General features: G+C 47.8%; 1 protein-coding gene and 1 long non-coding RNA gene across 2 annotated transcripts in view; both read left to right on the top strand.

The window, feature by feature from the left end:
* LOC136438794 (uncharacterized) overlaps positions 1-3668 on the top strand; it is a 4605-nt gene extending 937 nt beyond the window's left edge. Inside the window, exons 2-3 of the long non-coding RNA XR_010756463.1 lie at positions 2991-3142; positions 3622-3668. This is a non-coding gene — a long non-coding RNA (uncharacterized lncRNA). The remainder of the gene's footprint in view (positions 1-2990; positions 3143-3621) is intronic.
* On the top strand, positions 3666-27689 carry LOC136438295 (uncharacterized). Its single transcript, XM_066433058.1, has 23 exons — positions 3666-3798; positions 3854-3952; positions 4008-4143; positions 4648-4868; positions 5290-5496; positions 5921-6166; positions 6697-7161; positions 7693-7725; positions 8187-8359; positions 8708-8845; positions 9506-9647; positions 10472-11330; positions 11670-11830; positions 12464-12629; positions 12975-13068; positions 15041-15585; positions 17558-17703; positions 18993-19220; positions 19700-19945; positions 20297-20584; positions 24630-25485; positions 25903-26063; positions 26843-27689. Exons 1-23 carry the CDS (start codon positions 3666-3668, stop codon positions 27010-27012), a joined length of 5913 nt encoding a protein of 1970 aa, XP_066289155.1. The 3' UTR covers positions 27013-27689.

Here is a 27689-nt window from a genome sequence, read left to right as displayed (position 1 = left end):
TCTGGAATGGGTATATCTTTGTTATACTGCACCTTTGTTTTACAACTTTGTCCCAGGAAAGTGATGTATTGTTTTGGTTGGTCTGGATTCTGGAGACTAATTCGGAATGTACTTTGACCACTGTTCTAGACAACGTCACGGAGTAGTAGTAGCCTAGAAGTGAGAGAGCCGATGTGCGGACGGTACAAACCGCCAGGGTCTCGTTTCCCAGCCTAGGGGTCGGAGTCCAGATCCCGAACGATAGAATATAGGCACATCTCTATACTCGGGAAGGGGTTGCCGTCCGTTGGAAGGGACGTCAGCCAGAAGTACCAGCTGGATTGAATTTGTTTTTAAAACGCATCATGGGAGCTATAAGAACCCCTGCACGTATCGGCAACAAGAAGGGGCGCAGTGACTTCAGCCTGTCAGTTCCACATCAGTTTTTAATCAATTCCTCTGCGCAAAGGTGTGTTGTGCCACGTGGAGGTTTACAAGGTCTAATTAGTGCCAGTGTGCACTAATTTGTTGAGGGGGGGGGGGGGTATCGGCTGAAAAGTCAGATGACTGTAGTTGTAGGCTTCTGGCAGTTTAAGAAGAACTCAACTCCAGAAACAGGTGCTTTTCAGACACTATTTCAAAGAATATATTGTATTGTCGACACTTATTTTTACACTGATAACCCCTCTAGTACTCCCAGATAATTTTTCCCCTATTTTCCCCTAGGTTTGGGCCAAAACTGGATCTGATTTTATCGCATTGGAACCCATACATAGATATAAGGAAGGTTGATTTTTGCTTTCATAACAACTTTGTCTTTTAGAAAAAAACACCTGTTTCTGGAGTTGTTTTCCTTCAACAAACTAGACCATGACTATCTAGTCCACACCTTAGAATTGTAGACATTCCATAGGGCTTTTTGTGACCCACTGACTCGTGATATGAATCAGAAATGAGCTTCGCTTCATCAAAAATCTGCTGTGCGAGTAACATCATCCCTTCGGTTCAATGGACATGAACTTGTTGTTCAGGCTAGAGACGCCAATGAGAAAGTTTTCTCGGCGTTCCTGTGTAAACTTTAGTTTGGGAGTCGGTAGCCCTGGTAGTTGGTAGGAGGTAGTCCATGAGAAAGGTTTCTCGGCGTTCTTGTGTAGACTTTAGTTTGGGAGTCGGTAGCCCTGGTAGTTGGTAGGAGGTAGTCCATGAGAAAGTTTTCTCGGCGTTCCTGTGTAGACTTTAGTTTGGGAGTCGGTAGTCCTGGTAGTTGGTAGGAGGTAGTCCATGAGAAAGGTTTCTCGGCGTTCTTGTGTAGACTTTAGTTTGGGAGTCGGTAGTACGGTAGTTGGTAGGAGGTAGTCCATGAGAAAGGTTTCTCGGTGTTCCTGTGTAAACTTTAGTTTGGGAGTCGATAGCCCTGGTAGTTGGTAGGAGGTAGTCCATGAGAATGTTTTCTCGGCGTTCCTGTGTAGACTTTAGTTTGGGAGTCGGTAGTCCTGATAGTTGGTAGGAGGTAGTCCATGAGAAAGTTTTCTCGGCGTTCCTGTGTAAACTTTAGTTTGGGAGTCGGTAGCCCTGGTAGTTGGTAGGAGGTAGTCCATGAGAATGTTTTCTCGGCGTTCCTGTGTAAACTTTAGTTTGGGAGTCGGTAGCCCTGGTAGTTGGTAGGAGGTAGTCCATGAGAAAGGTTCCTCTGCGTTCTTGTGTAGACTTTAGCTTGGGATTCGGTAGTTGTAATATATATTTCATGGAGATTTGAGGTCTTTTTTCTGTGGTGCTTACAGACCGCAGATGTGTGAAACATCTGCAAACCCGCAGTGAGAGTTCCTGTTCCAGACTAAATGAATCATGATACATGTTTACGTGTTTCATTTCCTCTGTTCTGTTAGCAAAGGTAAATAGAAATGAAGCAATATTTTCCTAAGCATCATTTTTTGTTCGCAGCACATTGAGTTTCCTGAGTTTTTATCAACTTGTCTACGGCTTGTTCTTTGTATGTAGTTAATGTTCTGCCATACGACTGTAAAATTAATTTTTCATCAGATTTAATGGAAACAGCTGCAGCTTGATAATACGGAATCGACAAATAAGACTATGCAGAAACAATAGTTTTGGTGCTGTAAAGGTTATCAATGATGTCCTTGCTGACTAGACTGATACCTGCCGGTCAGTGACTTTCACGCATATTGTTGACTGTACGCAGCTCTGTTGTCATAATACGTTCTTTTGGCACAGTAACAAAGGCAGCAACATAATTACACCATTCCGACGCCAGGTACAGACATGCGGTGTCACGTCACAGGTGGCGTCCGGTCACCTGTAAACCTGTGGTAGCTCTCCAAGCAGATGTGTGGGTGGCTCAGGCTTGTTTTGCTTTTTCATATCATATCATCTCTTCTCCAGGACTGATATCACAGTTGTCTCAGAACAAGCGTATTATTTTGCACATGTTGGAAGCATATTGAGTTCCCGGAGGTTTGAAAAAAAAAACTTGTCTACGGCTTGTTCTTTCTACGTTATGTTCTGCGACACGACTGCAAAGCTACGTAATTTTTCGCCCATTGAATTTAATCCTTAATCGAACATTAAAAAACGTGCGGTTTTACCAAGGATTAAACTTCCTTGGTTTTACTGAACCTGCCCGACTTTCACACATAGTTTTTAGCGTACTCAGTTCTGTCCGTCTGTCGTCACGGTATGTTGCAGTTACTCGTAACTATGGTAACTGTTACCATAGCTACGGCATGATTACATGATTCCGACGCTAGGCGTCATATCACAGGTGAGATTCGATCAGCTCTCCAAGCAGATGTGCGGGTGGACTGGCTCGTTTTGAATGCTCGTCACGCACCACACGTCATACCCTACTGCAGAAATCCGCCTCCAAATCACATATCACCAATCCATGGCATCGTGTATTGCAATCGCAGGAACACCGCCATTTGAATTACAAAATGATTATTTAACACATACAGACAAGATGCAACACTGACGAGTGTATCTTCTGCTTTCAGGTTGATCCCGATGCTCTTCGCTGCGGTTGCCATGGTACCGTTGGTTGCCATGGTTACTGGCCAGACGCCGTCAGAACCAGAGCTGCAGGAGGCATTCCGCCAGGCAAGGGCAGAAATGGCGATTGAAGCGGCTGGAGCCTGCCATGGACCATGTAAGTATATGGGACAGACGAGGTTAAGTTACATCGTGAGAGGGGTGGGAAAATGGACATGATACCATAGAGCAACAGGGGGAAATGAGAACCTGACGAAATGTGTTCGGCTGTTTCATCTTCATCACTCCTCCGTCTACTTTGATTGTGCGGGCCTTCCAAGCCTAAACCAACTGCAGTTTTCATCAAGAACCTCCAACATGCAGACCTATGCTGTCTTTTCCCCTTAGACAATAGCCCAATAAGACATCATGAGAACTGAGGTCGAGGTTACCATTACTGGGATCTGGGACTCTACCTGTGACCGAGCTTGTGCCGTTTGCCTCACAGGTCCTGCAGTGGAGGACAGCCCGTACTCCGGAGCCCTGAAGGCGATGTTTGACTATGTTTGCCCCGTGTGCCTTACAGGTCCTGCACCGGCGGAAAGTCCGTACTCCGGAGCTCTGAATGCGATGTTTGACTATGATTGTGCCTTACAGGTCCTGCACCGGAGGACAGCCCGTACTCCGGAGCTCTGAAGGCGATGTTTGACTATGCTTGTCCCGTGTGCCCTACAGGTCCTGCGCCGGAGGAAAGCCCGTACTCCGGAGCTCTGAAGGCGATGTTTGACTATGTTTGTCCGTGTGCCTTACAGGTCCTGCACCGGAGGACAGCCCGTACTCCGGAGCTCTGAAGGCGATGTTTGACTATGTTTGTCCGTGTGCCTTACAGGTCCTGCACCGGAGGACAGCCCGTACTCCGGAGCTCAGAAGGCGATGTTTGACTATGTGTGTCCGTGTGCCTTACAGGTCCTGCACCAGAGGAAAGCCCGTATTCCGGAGCTCTGAAGGCGATGTTTGACTATGTTTTTCCGTGTGTCTTACAGGTCCAGCACCGGAGGAAAGCCCGTACTCCGGAGCCCTGGATGCGCTGGCGTTGGAACACCGCTCCACCCCGATGGCCATCGAGCTCAGCAAATCTGCCACAGTCTTGGAGAAGGTGGCAAAACACTTAATGGACAGGTGAGAACTTCCGTCGCCTGTATGCTAATAAAGGAAAATGAAAATATTACAGGTGCAATGTAAGTCCGCGGTCTTGCCGGCTATACTGGGACGTGCTTTCCTGCTCCCCCTCCATCCGAACCCTCACTCATATGCAGAAAACCCTAATATGCAAATATCTCATATTTGTAAATGACCATTTTACGTAAATATCCCTGATACGCAAAAGTCCCTGATACGCAAAGAACTTTGATATCCGAATGTCACTGATTTCATTACATGACGTAGACCTTTTTGATCGATCGCAATGACATAGACCGGCTCCGACACAGTGCGCATGTCTTTTCATACTCGTCGTCATGGTGATGGCGTAGTATGCACCCCAAACTGCCAAAATTTCACTGCGTCTCCCAGCATGCGAAAGGGCGCGGCGAGGGTTACGGAAACGTCTGAAAGCAGAATACAGTCTTTTTATCTATCCGCGGAAATCTACATTTTGACAAGAGTCTCTGATTTCAGTTCCAGGCCTATAAGCTACACGGTAGCAATGCTGTCCTCCATCGACTCTCCGACCGTGACAGGGGAGTGTGACGACACATCCATGGAGCCGGTCACGTGCCCTACTCCTGCCGACCCACAGCTCGAGTTTCGTTCTGCAAACGGCTGTTGTAACAACCGGGGCCACCCCCTGTGGGGGAGTGCTGAGCAGCCCTTCAGGAGGCTGCTGGAACCAGACTACGATGACGGTATGTAGATATCGTCACTGCGACCTTGTCAGTAAGACATAATCTTTCTAGAAGTTTCCAGAATAAGTGTGCCCCTACAAATGTTGTCATGCTAATGACTGAACATGGAGTAAATTTGGAGTTTCCCGAAACGACAACTGATTAAACTTAGCAATTATTCAATTGCTTGAGCAACTGCTGTCTGCAAATATTACGACCTGAATGTCTAACCTTCATCGACGTGCTGAACGTACAGTCTACGGTATGCACCCATGCACTCCTAAATCGCTATGTTTTGCCAGACTTGATGACACCCCGCGCCACCGGCCGTGTACCGATAATCCGGCCAAGTAGCCAACTTTTCTGTCTGTCTCAGTAACTACTCTTGCTCAGTCCCTGAGGGGTTGCTGAGACCGGGTTTGACTGTATTATGTTTTGCCAGACTTGATGGCACCCCGCACCACCGGCCGTGGCGGCGCCGCCCTCCCCAGCGCCCGACTGGTCAGCACGACCGTGCACCAGGACCTGCGGAAATCCAGCCCGGTCAACACACACATGGTGGCGCAGTTCGGACAGTTCCTGGATCACGACATCACTCTCACGCCCAACTTCGCTGAAGTAGATGATGATCCATTAGAATTAGAAGAAGGTATGCAAAAAATGAAATTCGTCCTGATCAAGTATTATCTGGTCATTGGTCATAAGCAATGGGCCAGAAAGATAAGGCCACTTACCAGTGGATTGTGCATACTACTTACACGTTGGTTTGAGCTGCAGCTGTGCGCTTTATCGCTGTAACAGTACATCTCTACAACCACACACTTTGGCTTGTTTTGAACACACAAAAATGAGACTCCCTGAATTATCAGTCTCTTATCTTGTCTTTTGCCAGGATTCTCCGGAGTACGTTTGATACAACACCTTATAGACGCTTACATAATCGATGGGGGAAAAGTGGTTTGAAGTTGGTATCGTTGGTTGAAAGGTGCTCGGCCGGAATGTTAATTGATTCTTTACTTTCCATCTGCATCGCATTTTACCTCATCAGTCTGCTTCCCTTCGTGTATCAACAGTTTTCAGATGTGACTGTGACTCTGTGGACGAACGCTGTTTCAACATCCCCGTCCCTTCTGATGACCCTGACTTCGGTACAAGGCCCTGCCTAGAGTTCGCCCGCTCCCGATCCTGCCCGAACGAAGGGTGCCGCATGGGCCGCCGGCAGCAGCTGAACCAGATCACCGCCTTCGTGGACGCGTCCAACGTCTACGGCTCCTCGGAGGAAGAGATAGAGGAGCTCAGAGAGAGAAGCGAACCCAAAGGTAGGTAAAACCTAAACTCGTGTAAGACAGGCAAAGGAATGTGGCTCATTTGCCTTAGTTGGGAAGGGAATTCCTTGGCTGTAATTCTTTAATATTACTGGAACAGTCTGTTAGTCGTTGGAACTCCAGTCTTTGTAAACCATTGACGTCTTACTGAGATACACAAATGTAAGATACTAAAACCGGAACTTCCCCTGCAGTACCAAAGAAAGCCGGATAGAGGCGCATAATCGAACCTGTTCTTTGTTTCGTCCATTCACCTGCCCATACACCATGGGGTGTCATAACAATCTATCAATAGCTGATACACAGTTTTGCTGATACACAAAGATACAACGTGAAACATATTATATAAAAACACTTCGGCTAACTACGATGCGCCTTCATAACCCTTTCCTCCCATTGCAGGCCACCTATCTAACCTCCGCCTGTCTGATCAGTCTGTAGTCTGCAGCCAAGGCTGGTCCAAGCACGGTTCTCAATCAACAACTGTTGTTTATAATGGCATTATGTTTTCCATAATTTTTCAGCGCCTAGTGAGCCAAGACCGGTAACACTGAGTAAACCTTTAGTCTGCAGCCAAGGCTGGTCCAAGCACGGTTCTCGCTGCTTCCGAGTTTTCACCGACAAGATGAACTACGCGGGTGCCAAGGCCGCCTGCCGATCAGAGGGGGGCAGTTTGGCCATGCCGACAGACAAGCCAACCAACGACCTCCTCGTCGGGCTGAGGAACGGAATCAGCCCAAGTTTCCCGGTCTGGATCGGGCTGAACGACATCCAACAGGAGGGCCGGTTCGTCTGGGAGGACGGCCAGGTCCTGGGGTCCTTTACGGGCTGGGCGTTCGACGAGCCCAACAACGAGCCCCACAATAACGGAGACTGCGTCCGCATCGACAAGTCCACCTCCTGGCCGGATCCGTCCTGGAGGATGAAGTATGCGAACAAGTGGCGAGATTTCCCCTGTGATGGACGTATCGGTTTTATCTGTGAGAAAGGTGAGGCTACCATATGCTGTGCCATATACTACAGGCTACTGTTGTAATGTCTCTAACGTACGTTTTAATGCTGATAATGGTACAGTCTGTTAGACTTTTGCTATCAGGCGCAAACAGATTTGCATCAAGGGCCTAACTTTCCATGATTCTGCAATGAGTTCAGGGCTATATGCGAACTTTGTAGGTCCGGTTGATAAGCATGCTCGTTGACTTGGGGCCCTCTTTCTTGCAGTGCCGAGTTTGCGAGCATGAAACATTCATTGTCCTGTCACACATCAGATCACCATCGTAGCGTGTCCGTTCCTAACGACTGTATCCCCAAATACTTTGCTCAAGTTGCAGTCTTTAACATCGCCTAGCAGTCTGGCTCAGGTCTGGAGCAGCTGCCAGGGATGTCCACCTGGTCTTTAAGAGTCATTTACGGCAAAATATCACTAGATAGGAAATGAAACAAAATCTCTTCTAAGGCAAAGCCTTTATCTATCAACAGCAGCTGTGCATCATGACATTGCCTTTTTCTGCATTTTTCAGCGGGCAGTGGGCCGAATGAACCGATAACACAAGGTAAGTCCTCGATTTTGTTAAGCTAAATTTGCCAATCTTTCTGTTCCGTCATCCAACTATTCTTCAAGTTTGTCAAAAAAGTTGAGGTTGTCGACAATACTTTTGCCAGAGGGTGGCATAATTTCAGCCCAAATAGGCCCAAATAGCCCAAGGCCAAATAGGCCCAAATAGCCCAAGGCCTGGGATAGCAAGATCAGGACGGGCCTTACATGGATTTGTTAGAGATGTAAAGTGCAACTCCGCCTCGGTGCCACGACCAAATACAATATAATGTTGATATTGCCAGTGTACTGATGGGCTCCAGTTTTGCAATGTTAAACTGTATTTGTTGGATTACTATTTGAAAAAACGGAAACACACCGATTTTTTTTCTTAGGCCTAATGACCTCCTGTACAGCACAGTAGCACCCTTCTGCAAAGGTTCTAAAATGCACATTTATGTTGTTGTTTTTTCTTCGCAGCTTGCAGCAATCCGCAGCCACTGGGGATGGAATCAGGTGCCATACCAGATGACAGCATCACTGCATCCTCTTTTACCGTGGAAAGGCGAGCTCCTTTCCACGGTCGGTTGAATGCTCCTCCGAACCGCTTTTGGGTGCCGAAACGAAATAAGAGAATCGGGGAATGGTTGCAGGTATGAATATATTGATTAACACTTGCATTTTACCTGTTGAGACAGTAACTACTTTACACGGAATTCATCGATAGTAATTCCATTTTATGCATCAATATTTGTTGACACGACAGCAGTGTCAACTTCATCGTTGAGGTGCGTTCATCTTTCATTCATCTCAATTTCCCCTCAGAAATCTTGCGTAGGGCAGTTTATGAATTTGTGTCATTGATAATGTGTTGCTGCAAATTCAAAGCTTATAATTAGTATCAACCAATAGTAGCAAACGATTTATGTCGTTTGAAGACAGATATGGTCTTAATACATTTTGTAGGCATTCTATAGAAAAACGTTGTTTTGGTCTTTTAGGTAGATTTAGGAGGAATACAGCGAGTGACAGGCACCATCATTCAGGGCAGCGGTGCGAACTGGGGTGCGTGGGTGAGGTCCTACAAGCTACAGTACAGTGGAGATGGGACGAGCTGGACTACATATGGCTCCGAAAAGGTATCCTAAAGTGCTTATAAATGCAAAGTGCCCATTTTAGTGGGCCCCCTTGGAAATCAACTTCAAATAAGTTGAATGGGGCTACCCACTTGTCTGAAGATGAATAAATAAATAAATAAATAAATAAATAAATAAATAAATAAATAAATAAATAAATAAATAAATAAATAAATAAATAAATAAATAAATAAATAAATAAATAAATAAATAAATAAATAAATAAATAAATGCCACCATAATTTAACAGTTTTGAATTCCTGATTAGATTTAGCATCATTCAAAGAAAATAGACGTTTATACAAAATATAAAACCTTCTGATCTTTATTGAACATCGAATCTTACAAATCATACCTCCAGGTCTTGATCCCTGCCGCCAGCGACTTGACTACCTGGCGGCAGGAATCAAGAACTGGAGGTATGATTTGTAAGATTCGATGTTCAATAACATCAGAAGTATATTTGAAAACGTTCACGCTCGTTGAATAATATGATCAGGAACTGTTGTGTTTTAGGGTAATTGGTGATGTAAGCATTTGAAATAACGAGGCTCTTATACCTTTCCATGATTTCTACACGAAGTGATATGTTGGTAAATTGGCTACAGTGCTCTACAAGCTTCAATCACCGACTTAGTGCTAATCTATTTAACTACCTCCCAGGTCTTCCCAGGCAACACGAACGCTGGAGGCCGTGTAACAAACCTACTGGACCACCCCGTGGATGCTCGTTATGTGCGTTTCGTGGTTCAGTCCTGGAAGTACTATATCGCCCTGAGGGTTGAGATTCTCGGCTGCAAAACAGGCAAGGTCCAAACGTTACACTGAAGAAAGGATATGTTTGAATGCGATTATTGTTTAGGAAATGCCCTTATGTTTACGCAATTCGTTTCAACCAAGTCATCTTGATGGTCTTTCAATCGTTGTACTGATGTTGCTTTACTTGTTGCGCAAAAATCATAGATTAATATCTAATCCATTTAATTAGGTCTTCTTTCCTGATTTACCGAACCAGTACACGAGGTAAAAACAGGTTATGTCACAGCTATGTGAGTGTAAACGCCTTGTATCATACGATCTTGTGTCGCTTCCCTTAGTGCCGACACTGAAGAAGGTAATAACTGACCTGCGCGCGGTAGCAGGAAAAACTGGGCACAGTTCATAGCCTTCTTCCACTCCAACTGGAGTTGTTTATGTGCTTTATAAAAAAGAGAAGTATCAAACGTATCGATAGCTTCTTCATTCCATGACACAAGAACTTGGTCAACTTGTAAACAAAATGTCATATTTTCTGGCCATTGTAGGGACCTCAGGCTAAGGGGGTCACATATTCTCGGGGTAGCCGGTATTTTCAGCCCCCCCCCCTTATTTGCATAATCTATATTTGCCATATCTACCTGCTATAGATTACATATTTTGAATGTATTAAAGTAATTTTGTAGAAAACACTGCAATTATAGTTTTTTTTCATATTACTAATACACATTAAGACCTACTTTGCATGACTTAAATTTCATTGTGTACATCTCTGTCTAATAGCTAAGTAACCTGAAAGTTCATGGAAATTCGTGGTTTCTTTGTCAGGTTATCCTGTCTTAAATACCATTCTGCTTGCTTCTCCCCTGGCAGCACAAACAGCGCGCGGCCTGCTGAAGTCCAGACCGAACCCTGCAGACGCTAACAAGAAGGAGTTCCTGCCTAGCATCACGGAGGAGGAGTTTATGTGCCCGAACTCTACCGGGCCCGAGACGTGCTCGCAGGCTGGGGACATCCGTGTGAACGAGCAGCCGGGGCTGACCTCCATGCACACCGTCTTCCTGCGGGAACACAACCGGATCGCCAGGCGGCTCTCCCAACTCAATCCGCGCTGGGACGACGACCGCGTGTTCTTCGAGACCAGGAAGATCGTCGGCGCGCTGATGCAGAAGATCACGTACGGGGAGGACCTTCCGCACGTTCTCGGACCCGCCGCCATGACCAAGTTCCACCTGACCCTCGCCCAGAGCGGGTTCTTCTCCGGGTACGACCCGAGCGTGAACCCCACCATCTCCAACGTCTTCGCCACGGCAGCCTACCGGTTCGGACACAGTCTTATTGAGGATGCGTTCGAACGCCTTCCTCCTGACTTTGAACGGGGCAGCAAATGCCCGCTTAGCCTGGCGTTTGGTTTCTTCAACCCATCCCACATCTTCAACAACGACCAAGGCGGCCCGGACTCCATCCTGCGCGGACTGACCGCCCAGCCCCATCAGGACTTTGACCGGTTCATGGTCTCGGGCCTGACAAAACACCTGTTTGCTGATCCTCCCGGGTCAGACAGAGGCCTGGACCTGGCGGCCCTGAACATCCAGCGGGGGAGAGACCACGGACTGCCCGGCTACAACGCCTGGAGGGTGAAGTGCGGGCTGCCCAAGGCCAGCAGCTTCGACGATCTGGCGTTTGAAATCACAGACTGTTCCACTCGAAAGAGGCTGGAGAGTTTATACAGGTGAGGTTTCCAAAATATGTTAAGGCAGGCTTCTAGGTAGACTTGTGTGTACAGCCTTATACTGGTGTGCGAAGGTGCTCATATTTTCAAATGTGTATATATCTGTAGAGCGTTTGTTTCTAGGCAAATTGTAGAGACTGTCGATGTTCTGTTGTCATGTGCACGAGAGCTGAGTGTGGTGATTCTAATCTAGTTATGATGATGAAGTACTTTCTCTCGTTGAGCACCATGTAAGAAGCAGTGAATCAAAGGAACGATTTGAAAACAGTCTTTAAACCATGTTAACACATTGCCACATGCTGTGTCCTATCTAAGTTGCTTCTGTCTCGTTTCTTACAGTCACGTGGACGACATCGACGTGTTCGTGGGGGGTCTTGCTGAGGCGTCCGTGCCGGGCGGAGTCGTGGGTCCGACCTTCGCCTGTCTGATCGGCCTGCAGTTCCAGGACCTCCGGAAGGGGGACCGCTTCTGGTTCGAGAACCCCGACCAGTTTACAGAAGGTTGGCTATATAATATTATAAAGCTCCACTTATCTCTCATGTATTTAAAGAAGAAATTAATCGTTAAGAGTAAGAAAATTAACCTAAACAGCTACTTTGATTGGAGATAAGATGAACTGACGTAAAAAAAAAACTGTTAGTAGAATCTAGTTACATTTTGTTGACATTCATGATTATCCGAAACTTCTTTTCAGCGCTCCAGGCCTCAAGGCTTCACAGTAACGGGAACCGACGGGTTATCCCCGACTAGTAGTAGATGTGAAATCTGAATTGGTCGCTCAGCACATATCTAGCTTGTGAAGATAGAGAAGACGACGCGGCGACAGACAACTTTTCACTAATACTTAACCCTGTTTTTAAATGGTCTAGGTTCTTTATCCTAGTCTATGACCGACTAAGTGCAACAAGAATACAAGGATTGCACCCTTCTTGTTTCTTGTAGAATTTATGACCTTTTATACAGCAGCTGTCTTTTCATATTTTCTTTGCACTTTTCTTTTCTCCAGCCCAACTAGCTAAGATCAGGAGGACCAGTCTGGCTTTGGCGATAGAAGACTATGAAGGTCTTATGTAAGTGGATGTGCCTACGTCTCAGCGTGACGATATTCATTCCCCGTTTCCCTTGTTGTCCAGCCCAACTTGCGGAGATCAGGAAGACCAGCCTGGCCCGGATCCTGTGCGACAACACGGACGGCACGACCCGCATGCAGCCGGACGTCTTCCTACAGCCCACACAGCCTGGGAACGAGAGGGTGGCGTGCTCGTCTCTGCCCCAGATGGACCTGACCAAATGGCAACAGTAGCAGGCCTCCCGTGTGTAACAGCCGGTTCAGTCGTTTTACAAGCATTTATACATTTAGTCAAGAGCACTGTAAACACACGGTTTTTCTACAAATCCCAAATCCAACTGTAATACAGGAATTTTACTCCATGTAGATATTCCACCGTCACGTGAAGAACTCCTAAAGCACTTATTTCGCCTTTGCCGATAAGTCACACTCATGTCTGTAACCGTGCATTGACTTGAACCATGACTTAAGAAGGCCATCCGACTTGGTAGAAGATTCACGTCACTGCATTGTGGCTTGAGCATGGCGCTTAGCTAAAGACATACTTTAACACGACTTGTGTACGTCTTGGGCAGGCTAGAACACGACTTGCTGGACATCTTGGGCAGACTAGAACACGACTTGTTGGACGTCTTGGGCAGGCTAGAACACGACTTGCGTATGTCTTGGGCAGGCTAGAACACGACTTGTTGGACGTCTTGGGCAGGCTATGACATAAACTCAACGTGACCCATCATGAGTCGTCCTGACATATGGAGATAGTAATAACTGGTGTGAACCGTGAAGTGCCACAAGTCGTGTCTTAAATACTGAAAGACTAAGAAACGAGTCTTGGGCGGTTTTCGTCCCAGAACGTCTCAAGACCTGACAAAAGTTTTGTCTTAAGTCATGGTATCATTTCAGTCGTTACTTATGGACAAAGGCGATGATGACTGCGGTTGGTCAGCGTGTCTGTATTGCAGCATATACGGTACAGCTAAAGGCCCTTCGGCATGTTTTAGGTTACCATATAGACGATACAGTCTACAGGATTGCATGTTTTATGAGAAGCTGATAGACTAGATAATCCGATCGTTGAGGATCGGGTAGCTTTTATTTGCATTTTAATCAAGAATCTCCTGATAAGAAATAGTCGAGGAATAACTAGCACGATAGAAATAATGGAGGAATAGATCCTATTATTGAGTAGCTGTTTGAAGAGCTTGGATGAAGTAAACCTTGTCGTGATAAGGCAAACTCTACACAGTGGTAGTAAAACAGCTTAATGCTACACCGTTAAGTGCTTTTTATCCACATACTTCTGTCTTGTAAACACTTATTAGTAGAATCTTCATGGTAGACCATTGTTGAGATGTCTTGGGTATTTTTTGTATTGGAATCTTGCAGTATCCATGCAAACATGCACCGCCAAACAAATATTTCTTTTTCCTGATATTTAGAGTCCAGAATAGAAAGTTATGAGAAGAGAACTCCTTGTAGCAACTGTCAATCATATTTTTTTTTGGGGGGGGGGCAGGAATGGTCTTGTATCTGACACATTTATATTTTTCCCTATGTTTATACCATGTATTTACAATTAGCCCACGGGCATGAACTTGCAATAAAACTTTCTATGTATCAGGTGTTTTGGATGATTATGTTAGAGTACCACGACAACAGTTTAAAAAAAGATTTTGAAAAGCGTTTAAAATACTATGTAAAATACGAACACACTTGTTGATGTAGCCAACCTTCTGTCGATGCTGTACGCCCACACCCGTCCATGATCCTTCCTGGTTCCCCGAATAATTGTCTTCAATAGCAACATATGATAAGTATTGCAATTTTAAATTCGAATACCCAGGTAAAAAATTCGGATTATTCTGAGAGATGTCTTACGTATCCATAGATAACTATATCCAACTGTTCAACATCATTTTGAGATTTAATTACCGTTTATTACTTGCAGCTCTTACTGTAGCACGCTTGATAGTTACTTTTCACCTTTTCATCACTTGGGGGGGGCTGAAATCAAGCTAAGGTACAGTAATCGTGGATCCCCATACATTCATGTATTACCAGACCCAACCAGACGCTCTGCTATGGATTTTTGGGTAATAAATGCCCTCAAATTGCCGTGTAATAAATTTTAAACTAGAAAGGCTCATTAATAAACTCAAGAAAGCGGACTTCGTATGACAAACAAAATTCTGATTATATGATACCCGAAGTCTTTGTTTTTCTCCTATCGATTAAAGAACAACGGAAGCAAATATTGGCTTTATTCGTCTGTTAACGCTGTTTCCATGGTAACACTGGACCCTAAAAATTATCAGCTGGTGGCTTTACGCACCTTGGCTTGATGGTGTTGCTTTATTACCTTGCAAACACTCTGACGCTTTGTACAAACTCTATCGGGATGTAAATGGCATTCATTAGACCATAAACCCCCACGAACGCATGATCGCAATCAAGTGTATTTACACATGACTTCAAAAGCCAAAGGAACCGTGACATCTGGTCGAGTGGGTGCAGGACGGGGATAGCTTTAAAAAGGGACCGCCTGGTGGAAAGGGCACAGACAGAAAAACTGGTGTCTCGGTCAAGTTCGCTTTGACATCGCCTCATCGTCCTCGGTCGGCTCGGCATCGTCTCTTGTCAGCTCGGCATCGTCTCCCGTCGGCTCCGCATCGTCTCCCGTCGGCTCGGCATCGTCTCCCGTCGGCTCGGCATCGTCTCCCGTCGGCTCGGCATCGTCTCCCGTCGGCTCGGCATCGTCTCCCGGCGGCTCGGCATCGTCTCCCGTCGGCTCGGCATCGTCTCCCGTCGGCTCGGCATCGTCTCCCGTCGGCTCTGCATCGTCTCCCGTCGGCTCGGCATCGTCTCCCGTCGGCTCCGCATCGTCTCCCGTCGGCTCCGCATCGTCTCCCGTCGGCTCCGCATCGTCTCCCGTCGGCTCCGCATCGTCTCCCGTCGGCTCGGCATCGTCTCCCGTCGGCTCGGCATCGTCCCCCGTCGGCTAGGCATCGTCTCCCGTCGGCTCGACATCGTCTCCCGTCGGCTCGGCATCGTCTCCCGTCGGCTCGGCATCGTCTCCCGTCTGCTCGGCATCGTCCCCCGTCGGCTCGGCATCGTCCCCCGTCGGCTCGGCATCGTCTCCCGTCGGCTCGGCATCGTCTCCCGTCGGCTCGGCATCGTCTCCCGTCGGCTTGTTAGCAGACTGACATCATGCTTACAAGGTAGGCTAAATCTTGTTTGTCCGGTAATGTCGATGATTCTCACAACACGAATGAGCACTATTTTTGGCTTATGTATCTGTATTTGTGTGTCGCGGTGTGCACGAGCGTGTGTGTGTGTAATTCGGAAACCATCATTGTCAATAAATGGAGCAGCAAAATTGCTGTTTTATCTAGGGATTGTTTTCACTATGGGTGATCTACTAGAAAATATCCACGAGCTTGAAGTTCGAAGTTACTTTCTGAAGTGCTCTTAAGATCTGTCATGAAACACAGTGCCTTCCCGCGGACGGACTCTCCTGCCCAACTGTTCACATTTTCCCTGAGTTCTACTATCCGTACCGGTCCCCGTAGAAAAGCCCTTTCCAACCACCACCAACATACCGCATATCACCACCTACGTCACGTTATGAAGGTGATAAATATCAACCCAGATACCTTCGCCATGGCAATGGTTTTTTTATTGCTACACTTGTTTGCACGCGTGGTTGTCCGGACTCAGTATTTCTTTGTGGTAACCCAGCACCCTTGTTTTATTACTTTGTCCCGAGGGGGTAAAGTATCTTATATATATCATAGAGTGACATGCTTAATAAAAGTTCTTAACGGCAACTATGAAGTTTCATATATCTTACTGAGGGCCGGGATGACTGCGGTGTGAAATATGTCAGCTTGAGGAATGAATCCACTCTACTTTATATATCATTATGTATATAATTATACATATTGTTTCGACTTGTTCATATGTGTGTCCCGGTATTATATACTGATATAACTATGGGTGTTCGGCCCAGAGCCACGAGATCCCGAGCTCGAATCCCCCTGACGCCACCGATGGTGTGTCCTTGGGAAAGGTACTTTAGCCGGCGTCACAATTCATGCGAGCGTCGGCCGAATTTGTAGATCGCCCGAAGCTCGCCGAATTTCAAATTCGCCCGAGCGTCGACCGAATTTTCCAATGAAAATCTCCGGCGACGTCCGTAGAACACTAAAAACTAAAACTTCCCCATGAGATGGTACCATCTCTTGGACATGGACGAAGTCACTATCGACTAACCTGGTAAAAGGCCAATATCTGGATCAACTTTTATTTCTAAAAATCGCCCGAAGCCCATGTAATCGACAGGACGTCTCCCGTACTTCGGCCGAAAATGCACACGTGAAGCTCGCCAACACGTCGGCCGAGCTGAATTTTTTATTTGTGACGGGGGCTTTAACACGACTTTCCTCACTTCGCCCAGGTGAATAAAAAAATGGGTGTGTTGTTATCTGTACGTGGCACTGTTAATATAAGTTATAAAAACTTGAGTGCAGTGTCACGCCATCCTTGTCTGCCAAAAACCGTTAAAAAAAAAGTACGGGTAAGATGGTGAAGTTTGCCATTCCTAGTGTTTGATTTGCATTTCACCCTATTTAGACGGGGGTAGGGGGCTTTTGAGGTCAGCGCCATGTCGAATAACATCTGAGCGGCTTACGCTAGAGCCATCAAACTCACGATTTTCCTCCAATTTACTTGGCAACCATTTCATAAGATTTATGTAAGCCATGAATGTTTCGTCTTGCCATGCCAGGTATGTTTTGCACAATTTCGGCTTCGAAAATGTTCAGTTTTTTTTGCTAAACCACACTTTTTTACTACATCAATTACATGCCATGTAATTTAATGTAACTTTCATGATTTGATATTCATAGATTATGCTGTTTGAAAATGCATGTTTAGTGTGTTCTCAATCATAAGAGTTGAATACATAAAATAACGACTGGTCAGAAAATTTGGCAGCTTTGTTGAAGTTGCAATTTTGGAAGCCACACTTTGGCCCATGGATGTGTCTGATATATGTTCGTCTGTTCGGCTTGTTAATCTCATTACCTGATCGTTTAACCTCCATTGATATAACTTTACAGACAAAGAAAACAGTGACGAGGATTCATTCTTCTTTCAGGTTGATCCCGCTGTTCTTCGCTGCGGTTGCCATGGCACCGTTGGTTGTCATGGCTACCGGCCAGACACCTACAGAACATGAACTGGCAGTTGCCCTGGCTGAGGCAGAAGTAGAAGCAGCCTCCAATGTACAAGGAGCATTGGCCGGTAAGCACATGTCATAGACGAGTTCTAAAAGTTAGGGAAAAAGAGAACCTCTGGAACTGTTAGCCAGCTTGACGAACTTGCATACACACACAACACACACACACACACACACACACACACACACACACACACACAGACACACACACACACACAAACACACACACAGACACACACACACGTCCGAAAACACATCATCAGTGGTAAGGTCGAAGTTGCTCTATCTGGAGTCTGATACTTTATTTTAGACTATGCTTGCCCCGTGTGCCTGACAGGTCCTGCACCGGAAGACAGCTCGTACTCCGGAGCTCAGAAGGCGATGTGGACGAGACACCGCTCCACCCCGATGGCCATCGAGCTCGGTAGATGTGCTACCGCCCTGGAGAATCTGGCCAAACACTTGCTGAACAGGTGAGAACGCCCGTCTCTTGCGAATCAATCGTGAGCGGGACACTGTGAGTTACCGGGCTTGTTAACTATGGGAATTGCTTTTTGACATCTCCGGAGATATTCCAACGTCCTTCTTAAAGGAAAGCTACACAAAAAATTGAAAATCCTTCTATGCTATGCTTAATATTTTCCAAAGTCAAATTCTTACTTCAAGCTGCAATTATTTCACATAAGTCCGTCATAGTTCTGGGATTTTCCACAGTTTGCAACTTATGCCGTGCTGACGCCTTCTCACCTGATAACTGAATTATATGACGTCAGTGTTCTAAAATTCAATCATCAGGTGAAAAATTTGAAACACTGACGTCATATAATTCAATTATCAGGTGAGAAGGCGTCAGCACGGCATAAGTTGCAAACTGTAGAAAATCCCAGAACTATGACGGACTTATGTGAAACAACTTTGAGTAAGAATCATCATCATCATCATCATCATCATCTTTCGTCCATAGAGTTTTTTTACGGAAGTCTTCTATTTCAGTTCCGGTCGCAGAAGGTACACTATAGACATGCTGGCCACCATCGACTCCCCGGCCGTGACGAGTACATGTGACGACACCTCCATGAAGCCGGTCACGTGTCCCACTCCAGCCGACCCAGAGTTCCGTTCGGCGAACGGCCGTTGTAACAACCGGGACCACCCCCTGTGGGGAAGTACTGAGCAACCCTTCAAAAGGCTGCTGACACCAGACTATGAAGACGGTATGTAGATGTCGTCACTGGGACTAAGTCAGCCTTGAAGACATACTCTTTCTGGAATATTAATGTATCATTCATAACCTTGCCATGCTAATGACTGTCGAAGTATTATAGTCACTTTGACAATGACAACCACTTAACAGGTGCTGTCTGTGGTCTTCACTCCTCAATCGCTAACTATGTTTTGCCAGACTTGATGACACCCCGCACCACCGGCCGTGGCGGCGCCGCCCTCCCCAGCGCCCGACTGGTCAGCACGACCGTGCACCAGGACCTGCGGAAATCCAGCCCGGTCAACACACACATGGTCATGCAGTTCGGACAGTTCCTGGATCACGACATCACTCTCACGCCCAACTTTCAGGAAGAAGGTACGCCAATGCACCTGGATAAAGTGTTATCTGGTCGTTGGTCGTAAGCAATGGGTCAGACTACTTACATGCTCGTTTTCTGTTGCTACACAGCAAAACATGCAGGGTTTTAGAGTGTTATAGTTCATCCAGTGACAAATTGTGCGCTGTAATGTTTTAGCATAAAGTCTGCTGCAGTTATGTGCTTTATCTCTGTACATCTCTACTCTTCAGTAACAAACCTTGGACCGGAAATATTGGACGATACTACAGTGGAAGGCTTGAACTTGTTTTCAACACGAAAAATGAGAATCTGAGATAATCGGTGCCATATCGCATCATAGTTGCATAACATAAACGATGGGTAAAAGGCGGTTAGAAGTCGGTCTGCCCCCCCCCCCCCCCCCCCCCCCATTGAAAGTTGCTCGGTCTGGATGTGCTCTTACCTCCCACCACACATTGTTGATGATATTTCATCTTATTCCCCCGTGCGTCCTCAGGCATTATCTGTGACTGTGACTCCGCGGACGAACACTGTTTCAACATCCCCGTCCCTTCTGATGACCCTGACTTCGGTACAAGGCCCTGCCTAGAGTTCGCCCGCTCCCGATCCTGTCCGAACGAAGGGTGCCGCATGGGCCGCCGGCAGCAGCTGAACCAGATCACCGCCTTCGTGGACGCCTCCAGCGTCTACGGGTCCTCGGATGAAGAGATAGAGGAGCTCAGAGATAGGGGCGAACCCAGAGGTAGGTGAAACCTAAAGTCGTGAAAGATAGGCGAAGATATCCATGGCAACATTGGTTGCCAAGTTAACTCCTTGGCTGGGATTGTCAGTCCGTCAGTCAGTCAGTCCGTCAGTCAGTCAGACATTGGCTTTTCGGTCTCGGTAAACCACCTGCGTCTTACAGAGATGCAAAAAACATGGCAGACCAAATCAGAGGCGTCCCTGCAGTACCACTAAAACTCGCGTATATAGGTACCATCGACTGTTCTTTGTCGGCAGCTGCCCACATACCAAACGCTAGCTAGATCCTGTAGATTCTTGGCTTTGGAATAGAAGCATGCATGTTGTTGACTTGGGGTCCTCTTCCTGACAGGAACTTCGAACTCCGAGCAGCGTCGAATTTGCGAACACGAAACATTGTCTATTCAATGTCCTGCCGGACAGCAGATCAACATCGTGTCCGCCCAGTACGGCCGGACCTCCGACCAGTTTTGCCCAGGCGCAGTCCACAGCACGGACTGCCGCAGCCCCAACAGCCTGGCTGTGGTCACGGCCAGCTGCCAGGGGCAGTCCGCCTGCTCGGTCGTGGCCTCAAACAGCGTGTTCGGGGATCCTTGTCATCGCACGTACAAGTACCTGGAGGTCGAGTTCACCTGCTCAGGTAAGTATCTATGTCGATGCAGAGAGTTAATGTACGTCGCAACACACGACACGCGTAACGGTCATTGCACTTGGTGGACTATAAAATAACTTCTGTGGCTGCTGGAATGTCCATATGACGTCTTAAAGTCAGTCAGTCAGTCATTGGCAGTCTTGTCTCAACTACTGACATCTTACAGATACTATCTATAGTATCCAATTTTGTAAAAACGCACTTAGAAATTGTATTCATTCTTCTGGTACGTAAGAGGATAGCAATTTTTATTTCGGAACCAAAATTACCACAGACATTATTTAGAATAATTGTAATCTTGACAATTTGGGGTATTTACTTGCTTGCTTAAGGCGGTCCATCGATTTCGATGATGACGTCACTCCACGTGGGTCCTCTGGTGGCTGACCAAGCCGATGCGGGCTGCCAGCACTCTTCCGCATACGTCACATACGTACTCGCCCTGCGGCTGGCCAGGGTGGTGTCGCTTTTCTCTTCTGGCCTCCGCTTTCCTGTTGTAGCTGTCTGTGAAGGAGGCACGGCCTGCTGAGCACCTCTGGCTCCATTGGCTCCTACTCTCTGCTAGGCCTTCGAGTTCAGCAGGTTTGATGTTGTACTCCTTGAGGTTTGCCTTCAGCTGGTCCTTTAGACGCTTTTGTTGTCCTCCTACTGACCTTTTCCCTCTAGAGAGTTCACCGTAGAATATCTGGCGTGGTAGCCTATTAGGAGGCATACGTATGGTATGTCCGACCCATCTGAGTTGTCTGTGCAGTAGGATGGTCTCCAGGGGCTCGATGTTGGCTCTACGTCGTATCTCTGTGTGAGGGACCTTGTGCCACCACTTCAAACCCAAAATCCTCTGCAGGCAGCGGGTGTGGAACTGTTCCAGGGTGCGAATGTGGCGTCTGTACAGGGTCCATGATTCACTGGCGTACAGTAGGATGGAGAGGCAGACGGCTCTGTATACAGCAACCTTGGTCGTCACAGTTAAGTTCTTGTTAAGGAAGACCCTGCTTGCGAGCCTGCCAAAGGAGGCGGATGCGAGACCAATGCGGCGCTGTACCTCGTCTGTTATGTCGCAGTTGACACTTAGTGTGGAGCCAAGGTAGGTGAAGGAAGGTACATTCTTCAGCGTGGTGTCCTTGATCAGAAAGTCTATTGGGGCTGCTTGGGTTGCGCTCTGGTTCAGGACTTCTGTCTTTCCCGTGTTGATGCTAAGTCCGGCCCGTGTGTAGGTGTTGTCCAGAACATTGAGGTTCCTCTGTAGGCCCTCGGCGGTGCATCCAACAACTGCGGCGTCGTCTGCGTACTGCAGTTCGAGAATAGACTCGTGATGCACCTTTGTCGGCGCTCTAAGTCTACGCAGGTTAAAAAGGTTGCCATCAAGTCTGTAGGTTAACGGGACGCAGTCCTCTGGGAGTATGTCCTTTTTTGCTGCCATCATCACTGCAGCAAGGAACAGGTTGAAGATCACAGGTGCAATTACACAGCCTTGCCTGACACCGGTGCATACGGGGAAGGGGTCGGATTTCTCTCCTCCACCCAAGACTCAAACCATGGCTCCGTCGTGCAGTGACATCAGAACAGCTAGAAATCTTCTGGGGCAGCCGAAACGCTTGAGGACTTCCCACAGCAGCGGTCTGTTCAACGAGTCAAAAGCCTTAGTCAGGTCTACGAAAACCATGTAGAGGTCTTGGTGTTGCTCCCGGCACTTTTCCTGAATCTGTCTTGCTACAAAGATCATGTCCGCAGTGGAGCGGTCTTTTCTAAATCCGCACTGGCTTTCTGGAAGTACATCTTCAGATACGTTTTTGATCAGTCTAAGCAGCAGGATCCTTGTGAGAACTTTCCCAGCGCACGAGAGTAGAGAGATGCCTCTGCTGTTACTACAGTCTGCTCTGTCTCCCTTCCTCTTGTATATGCTCACAAGGTCGGAGTCTTTCCAGTGCTGAGGGACACATCCAGTAGTCCAGGCAGCAGTGACGAACGAGTGGAGGCAGCGAACAACTGGCTCTCCCCCGGCTCTCAAGATTTCCCCGGGCACTCCGTCGGGACCTGAGGCTTTGTTGTTCTTGAGTGAGTTCACTGCTGCTTGGACTTCCTCAGCTGTTGGTAGACTGTCCATCTCCGTCATTTCTGGGAGCTTTGGGATGTCCTCCAGGATGCTGTTGTCCACATCGGTATGTCTGTTGAGGAGTATTTTGTAGTGCTCTGCCCAGCGGGCAAGGATGGCTGCCTTGTCGTTGAGAAGTGTGCCGTCAGCTGACCGTACAGGAAAGTGTGATCCACGTCTTGGGCCGTACGCTGCCTTGAGGGCACTGTAGAAGCCCTGCTGATTGCCACTGTCTGCAAAACCCTGTATCTCTTTGGCGAGGTTCGTCCACCAGTCGTTCTTCATCCTCCTCAACTCGCGCTGAGCACGGGACCGAAGAGCTGTAAGCTTAGCACGGTTTGCTGGTGTTGGAGCTCTGAGTACTGCTGCGTGAGCTTTGTGCTGTTCTGTGAGAAGGGACCTAACATCTGTTCTCTGTTCATCGAACCAGTCCCTGTTCCGCTTGGTGGTTGTACCAAGGACTCTGCGTGAAGTGGTTAGTAGGGTGCTAGCTACGTTTTCCCATGCCTCGGTGAGGTGTTCAGTAGTGATGGTGGAGTCGTCAAGGTTGGTGTTGATGCGTTGTTCAAGCTCCGCTTGGAGCTCGTTGAGCTTTGCCTGGTCGTTGAGCGACTGGAGGTTAAGCCTGCCGGGTCTTGAGGTACTGCGGGACTGCCTGCGTATGTGTAGTTTAAGCTGCGTGCGGACCATTCTGTGGTCGGTCCAGGCGTTTGCCCCCCTCATGACCCTTGTGACCTTGACGTCCTGTCTGTCACGTTGGCGTACAAGTACATAGTCCAGTAGATGCCACTTCTTGGAACGTGGGTGCATCCATGATGTCTTGTGAATCTTGCGCAGTTTGAATAATGAGTTTGTAATGACCAGGGAGTGCTCAGAGCACAGCGCGAGGAGACGCAGGCCATTTCCATTACAGTTCCCCACGCCGTGGCCACCCAGTACTCCTCTCCAAAGGTGCTGGCTTGTGCCGACTCGTGCGTTGAAGTCGCCCATAATGGCTAACTTGTCCGCTGGTGGGGCTGCTCTGATAGCTGCATCGAGAGCGTTGTAGAACTCGTCTTTCTCTGCTTCGCTGGCCATCAGTGTGGGTGCGTATGCGCTAACTATTGTCAGGTGGTTGTTGTTCTGAAGAGGTAGGCGCCAAGTCATCAGCCTCTCACTGATTCCCTGGGGTTCTGCTGGTATGGAGCGCAGGAGCTCGGTCCGTACTGCAATACCAACCCCGTGTAGCCGTCTGTCAGTTTCAGGAAGTCCTCTCCAGAAGAAAGTGTATCCCTCTCCCTCCTCAGTTAGGGATCCTTCGTCTGCCAGTCTGGTCTCGGCAAGCGCTGCAATATCAACGCCATATCTGCAAAGTTCAGCAGCGACCAGGGCAGTACGACGTTCAGGACACTCGGACTGGTTGGAGTCCAGTAGAGTACGAATGTTCCAACTTGCTAAAGTCATGTCTGTAGTTTTCAACTTAGTGTTTTTACCGCTGGTGGAATGCCATGACGGGCACGGTCACCCGCCCATGGTAGGTGCGGAACGAGCAATGTTTAGGCCACCTTTTCTAGGCCTTTCCCCATCCTGGAGTGGGCAGTGCGGGTCCTCAAAAGGCCTGCCCAGACGCTCCGGGAGCTGCCTCTGGTGGCTGTCGTTCCTGTCCCAGCCCTCCATCGACCATCTACCTCGGGGCCGCCACACGTGCAGGGTTGGAGCTGGGAGCTTCCAGTGGCATTCATCACCTGCTCCGGTCACTCCTTCCCCATCGCCGCGGGACTTGTTGGGAGTTTGAGAAAAGGGTATCGGGTAAATAGGGATAGTAGCGGAAGGGGTAGGATAGAAGCGATTTTTATTTCGGAACCAAAATTACCACAGACATTATTTAGAATAATTGTAATCTTGACAATTTGGGATATAGACCTCCGTTGAACACCATTCCGCTTGTTTCTCTCCTGGCAGCACCTGGACGCGGCCTGCTGAAGTCCAGACCAAACCCCGCAGACGCTAACAAGAAGGAGTTCCTGCCTGGCGCCATGGCGGAGGGCTTTGAGTGTCCCGCATTCACCGCGCCCGAGACGTGCTCGCAGGCTGGGGACGTCCGTGTGAACGAGCAGCCGGGGCTGACCTCCATGCACACCGTCTTCCTGCGGGAACACAACCGGATCGCCAGGCGGCTCTCCCAACTCAACCCGCACTGGGACGACGATCGCGTGTTCTTCGAGACCAGGAAGATCGTCGGCGCGCTGACGCAGATGAACACGTACGGAGAATTTCTTCCCCGCGTTCTCGGACCGGACGCCATGGCCACGTTCCACCTGACCCTCGCCCAGAGCGGGTTCTTCTCCGGGTACGACCCGAGCGTGAACCCTACCATCTCCAACGTCTTCGCCACCGCAGCCTACCGGTTCGGACACAGTCTTATTGAGGATGCGTTCGAGCGCCTTCCTCCGGACTTTGAACGGGGCAGCCTATGCCCGCTTAGCCTGGCGTTTGGTTTCTTCAACCCATCCCACATCTTCAACAACGACCAAGGCGGCCCGGACTCCATCCTGCGCGGACTGACCGCCCAGCCCCATCAGGACTTTGACCGGTTCATGGTCTCGGGCCTGACGAAACACCTGTTTGCGGTTCCTGCCGGGTCAGACAAAGGTCTGGACCTGGCGGCCCTGAACATCCAGCGGGGGAGAGACCACGGACTGCCCGGCTATAACGCCTGGAGGGTGAAGTGCGGGCTGCGCAGAGCGGCGAGGTTTGCCCATCTAGCGGGGGAGATCCCTGACCAGAATACACGGCAGAACCTGGAGAATGTGTACAGGTACGGACCAAGATATTCCACTTCGCATGGCAATAAAAAAAAAGACTCCAGTACCATAGCGTGATAGAATTACCAAATGTTTGGCTGAACCTCAGTCCTTTCTCATGTAGCACCTCTTCTAGTCCGTCACCCTCACCCTCACTGTGAGTCAAACTGTGACGTCCCCCGTCACACTTGGTGCCTCTTGGAAGGCTGGCGTGTGCCCGTGCATTGCACATTGTTAGACAGGGTGGGAGAGCGTGTGTATATATCTGTAGTCGTTTTTTCTCTTGTTTGAGGGGTGAAGTTGGTGGTTTATTTGACTTATTCTGATGATATCCCGCTTCCCACCACCAGATTAGAAACGGTGAAGCAACATTGCCATATGTTGTCTGTTGGTACCTTTAGGTAATGATACATGTGTCTAATTTCATACAGGCACGTGGACGACATCGACCTTTTCACCGGGGGTCTTGCTGAGGCGTCCGTGCCGGGCGGAGTCGTGGGTCCAACCTTCGCCTGTCTGATCGGCCTGCAGTTCCAGAACCTCCGGAAGGGGGACCGCTTCTGGTTCGAGAACAGCGGCCAGTTCACAGAAGGTTAAAGCTATGCTAATCTTTCAGATCTTTGATGAATGAATAAACACAACGTTCTACTTTGATTGGGGATAAGATGAACTGATGTGAAAGGAAAAGAATGCAGCTACATGTTACAACAATATCCATGGAACAGTGACTTGATAAAAGGTAGCGAGATGCTAACCTCCAGCTACATGTATATGAATCTTATCACATTTGTTTGAATGAGCAACACACTGACAGTCATCTTCGTTTTGCGAAGGACTACCAAGACATTTGTTTGCATCCACGTTTAGTCGAAAATATCTTCTTCTTAACGTCCTAGGCCTCTTCGGTATAAACGAGAACCGAGAGAATACCTCCGACTTGAAGTAGAAGTAACCTTTTGAGTTTGTAGGTCAGCACATTTCCTGCGAACCTTTTTGTTCAGCTCGCGGAGAAAAAGACGACGACATTGGGTCATCTCCTGTGTGACAGAGGACACACACACCCCGACTTTACTGTTACGGCTTCAGTGATTAATACTCTTTTTTCAATGGTGTCGGTCTTTATTATAGTCCGGGGCCGATTAGCAATGAAACTGGAGTTTGAGGATTGCAAACTTCATGTTTTTAGTAGCATTTACGACCTTTAAAACAATCTTTTTCATATTTTATTTGCACTTTTCTTCTGCAGCCCAACAAGCTAAAATCAGGAGGACCAACCTGACTTGTGCGACAGAAGATTGTGAAGGTCTTGTGTAAGCGCGTGGATGCGTCTCAGCATGACGATATTCATTACTTGTGTCCCTCTCTCCCCAGCCCAACTTGCGGAGATCAGGAAGACCAGCCTGGCCCGGATCCTGTGCGACAACACGGACGGCACGACCCGCATGCAGCCGGACGTCTTCCTGCAGCCCACACAGCCTGGGAACGAGAGGGTGACGTGCTCGTCTCTGCCCCAGATGGACCTGACCAAGTGGCAGGAGTAGCGGGTCTTCCGTGTGTAACAGCCGGTTCAGTCGTTTCCACAAGCTTTTAAACCTCCATTAATAGAATCTGCGGGTTATCACTTTTTTTAGTTGTCCTGGCTTTTCTGTATGGTCATTTTGTAGCATCCAAACATCTATCACTCTAACAAATACTTCATTATGAAAAGGAATTTTTCTTTCATTTGAAGAGAAAGTTGAAGAGATCTCATTGTAGCGGGGGGTCGTGTGTTTGAGGTGTTTGAATATAGGTGTTTTAAAATACCGCAACAGCCAATTAAAAAGATGACAAAAGACACAAAAACGAACAAAGTTGTTGATGTAACAAACCTTTGTCAATTTTGTGCCCACCCGCACCCGTCCATGATCATACCTTGTTCCCTAAATAATTGTCTTCTTTAAAAAAAACATAAGAACTGTACCAATTTTAAAGTACCAATTTCCATACCCAGGTTAGATTTACGGATTGAGAGATTTCTTTTGTAAGTCATAACTAACTCTGTCCAACTGCTCAACATCAGTTTGCGAGTTGATTACCTTCCTTTACTTGTGGAGTGTTTGCTATTGCACGCTTGTTTGTTTCTTTTGACCTTTTTATTCATATCTCTTGTCCAGCATATCGGACGACGTGGACCACACAAAGTGTACTTTCGCTGGCTCAATAAAGCTTTTCTCTCAAA

Source organism: Branchiostoma lanceolatum, chromosome 7, assembly GCF_035083965.1.
Source record: "Branchiostoma lanceolatum isolate klBraLanc5 chromosome 7, klBraLanc5.hap2, whole genome shotgun sequence".
NCBI lineage: Eukaryota > Metazoa > Chordata > Leptocardii > Amphioxiformes > Branchiostomatidae > Branchiostoma > Branchiostoma lanceolatum.
Note: the sequence above shows the minus strand (reverse complement) of the source record. Positions and strands in the feature narration are given on the sequence as shown.

What these genes read in the sequence shown, in the direction of transcription:
- LOC136438295 (XM_066433058.1), top strand. Translation starts at nt 3,666, where the DNA reads ATGTTTGACTATGCTTGTCCCGTGTGCCCTACAGGTCCTGCGCCGGAG. An exon ending in CTACATATGGCTCCGAAAAG is followed by an intron (nt 8,846 to 9,505) that starts GTATCCTAAAGT and finishes ACTACCTCCCAG; the next exon opens with GTCTTCCCAGGCAACACGAA. An exon ending in GGTCGAGTTCACCTGCTCAG is followed by an intron (nt 20,585 to 24,629) that starts GTAAGTATCTAT and finishes CTCTCCTGGCAG; the next exon opens with CACCTGGACGCGGCCTGCTG.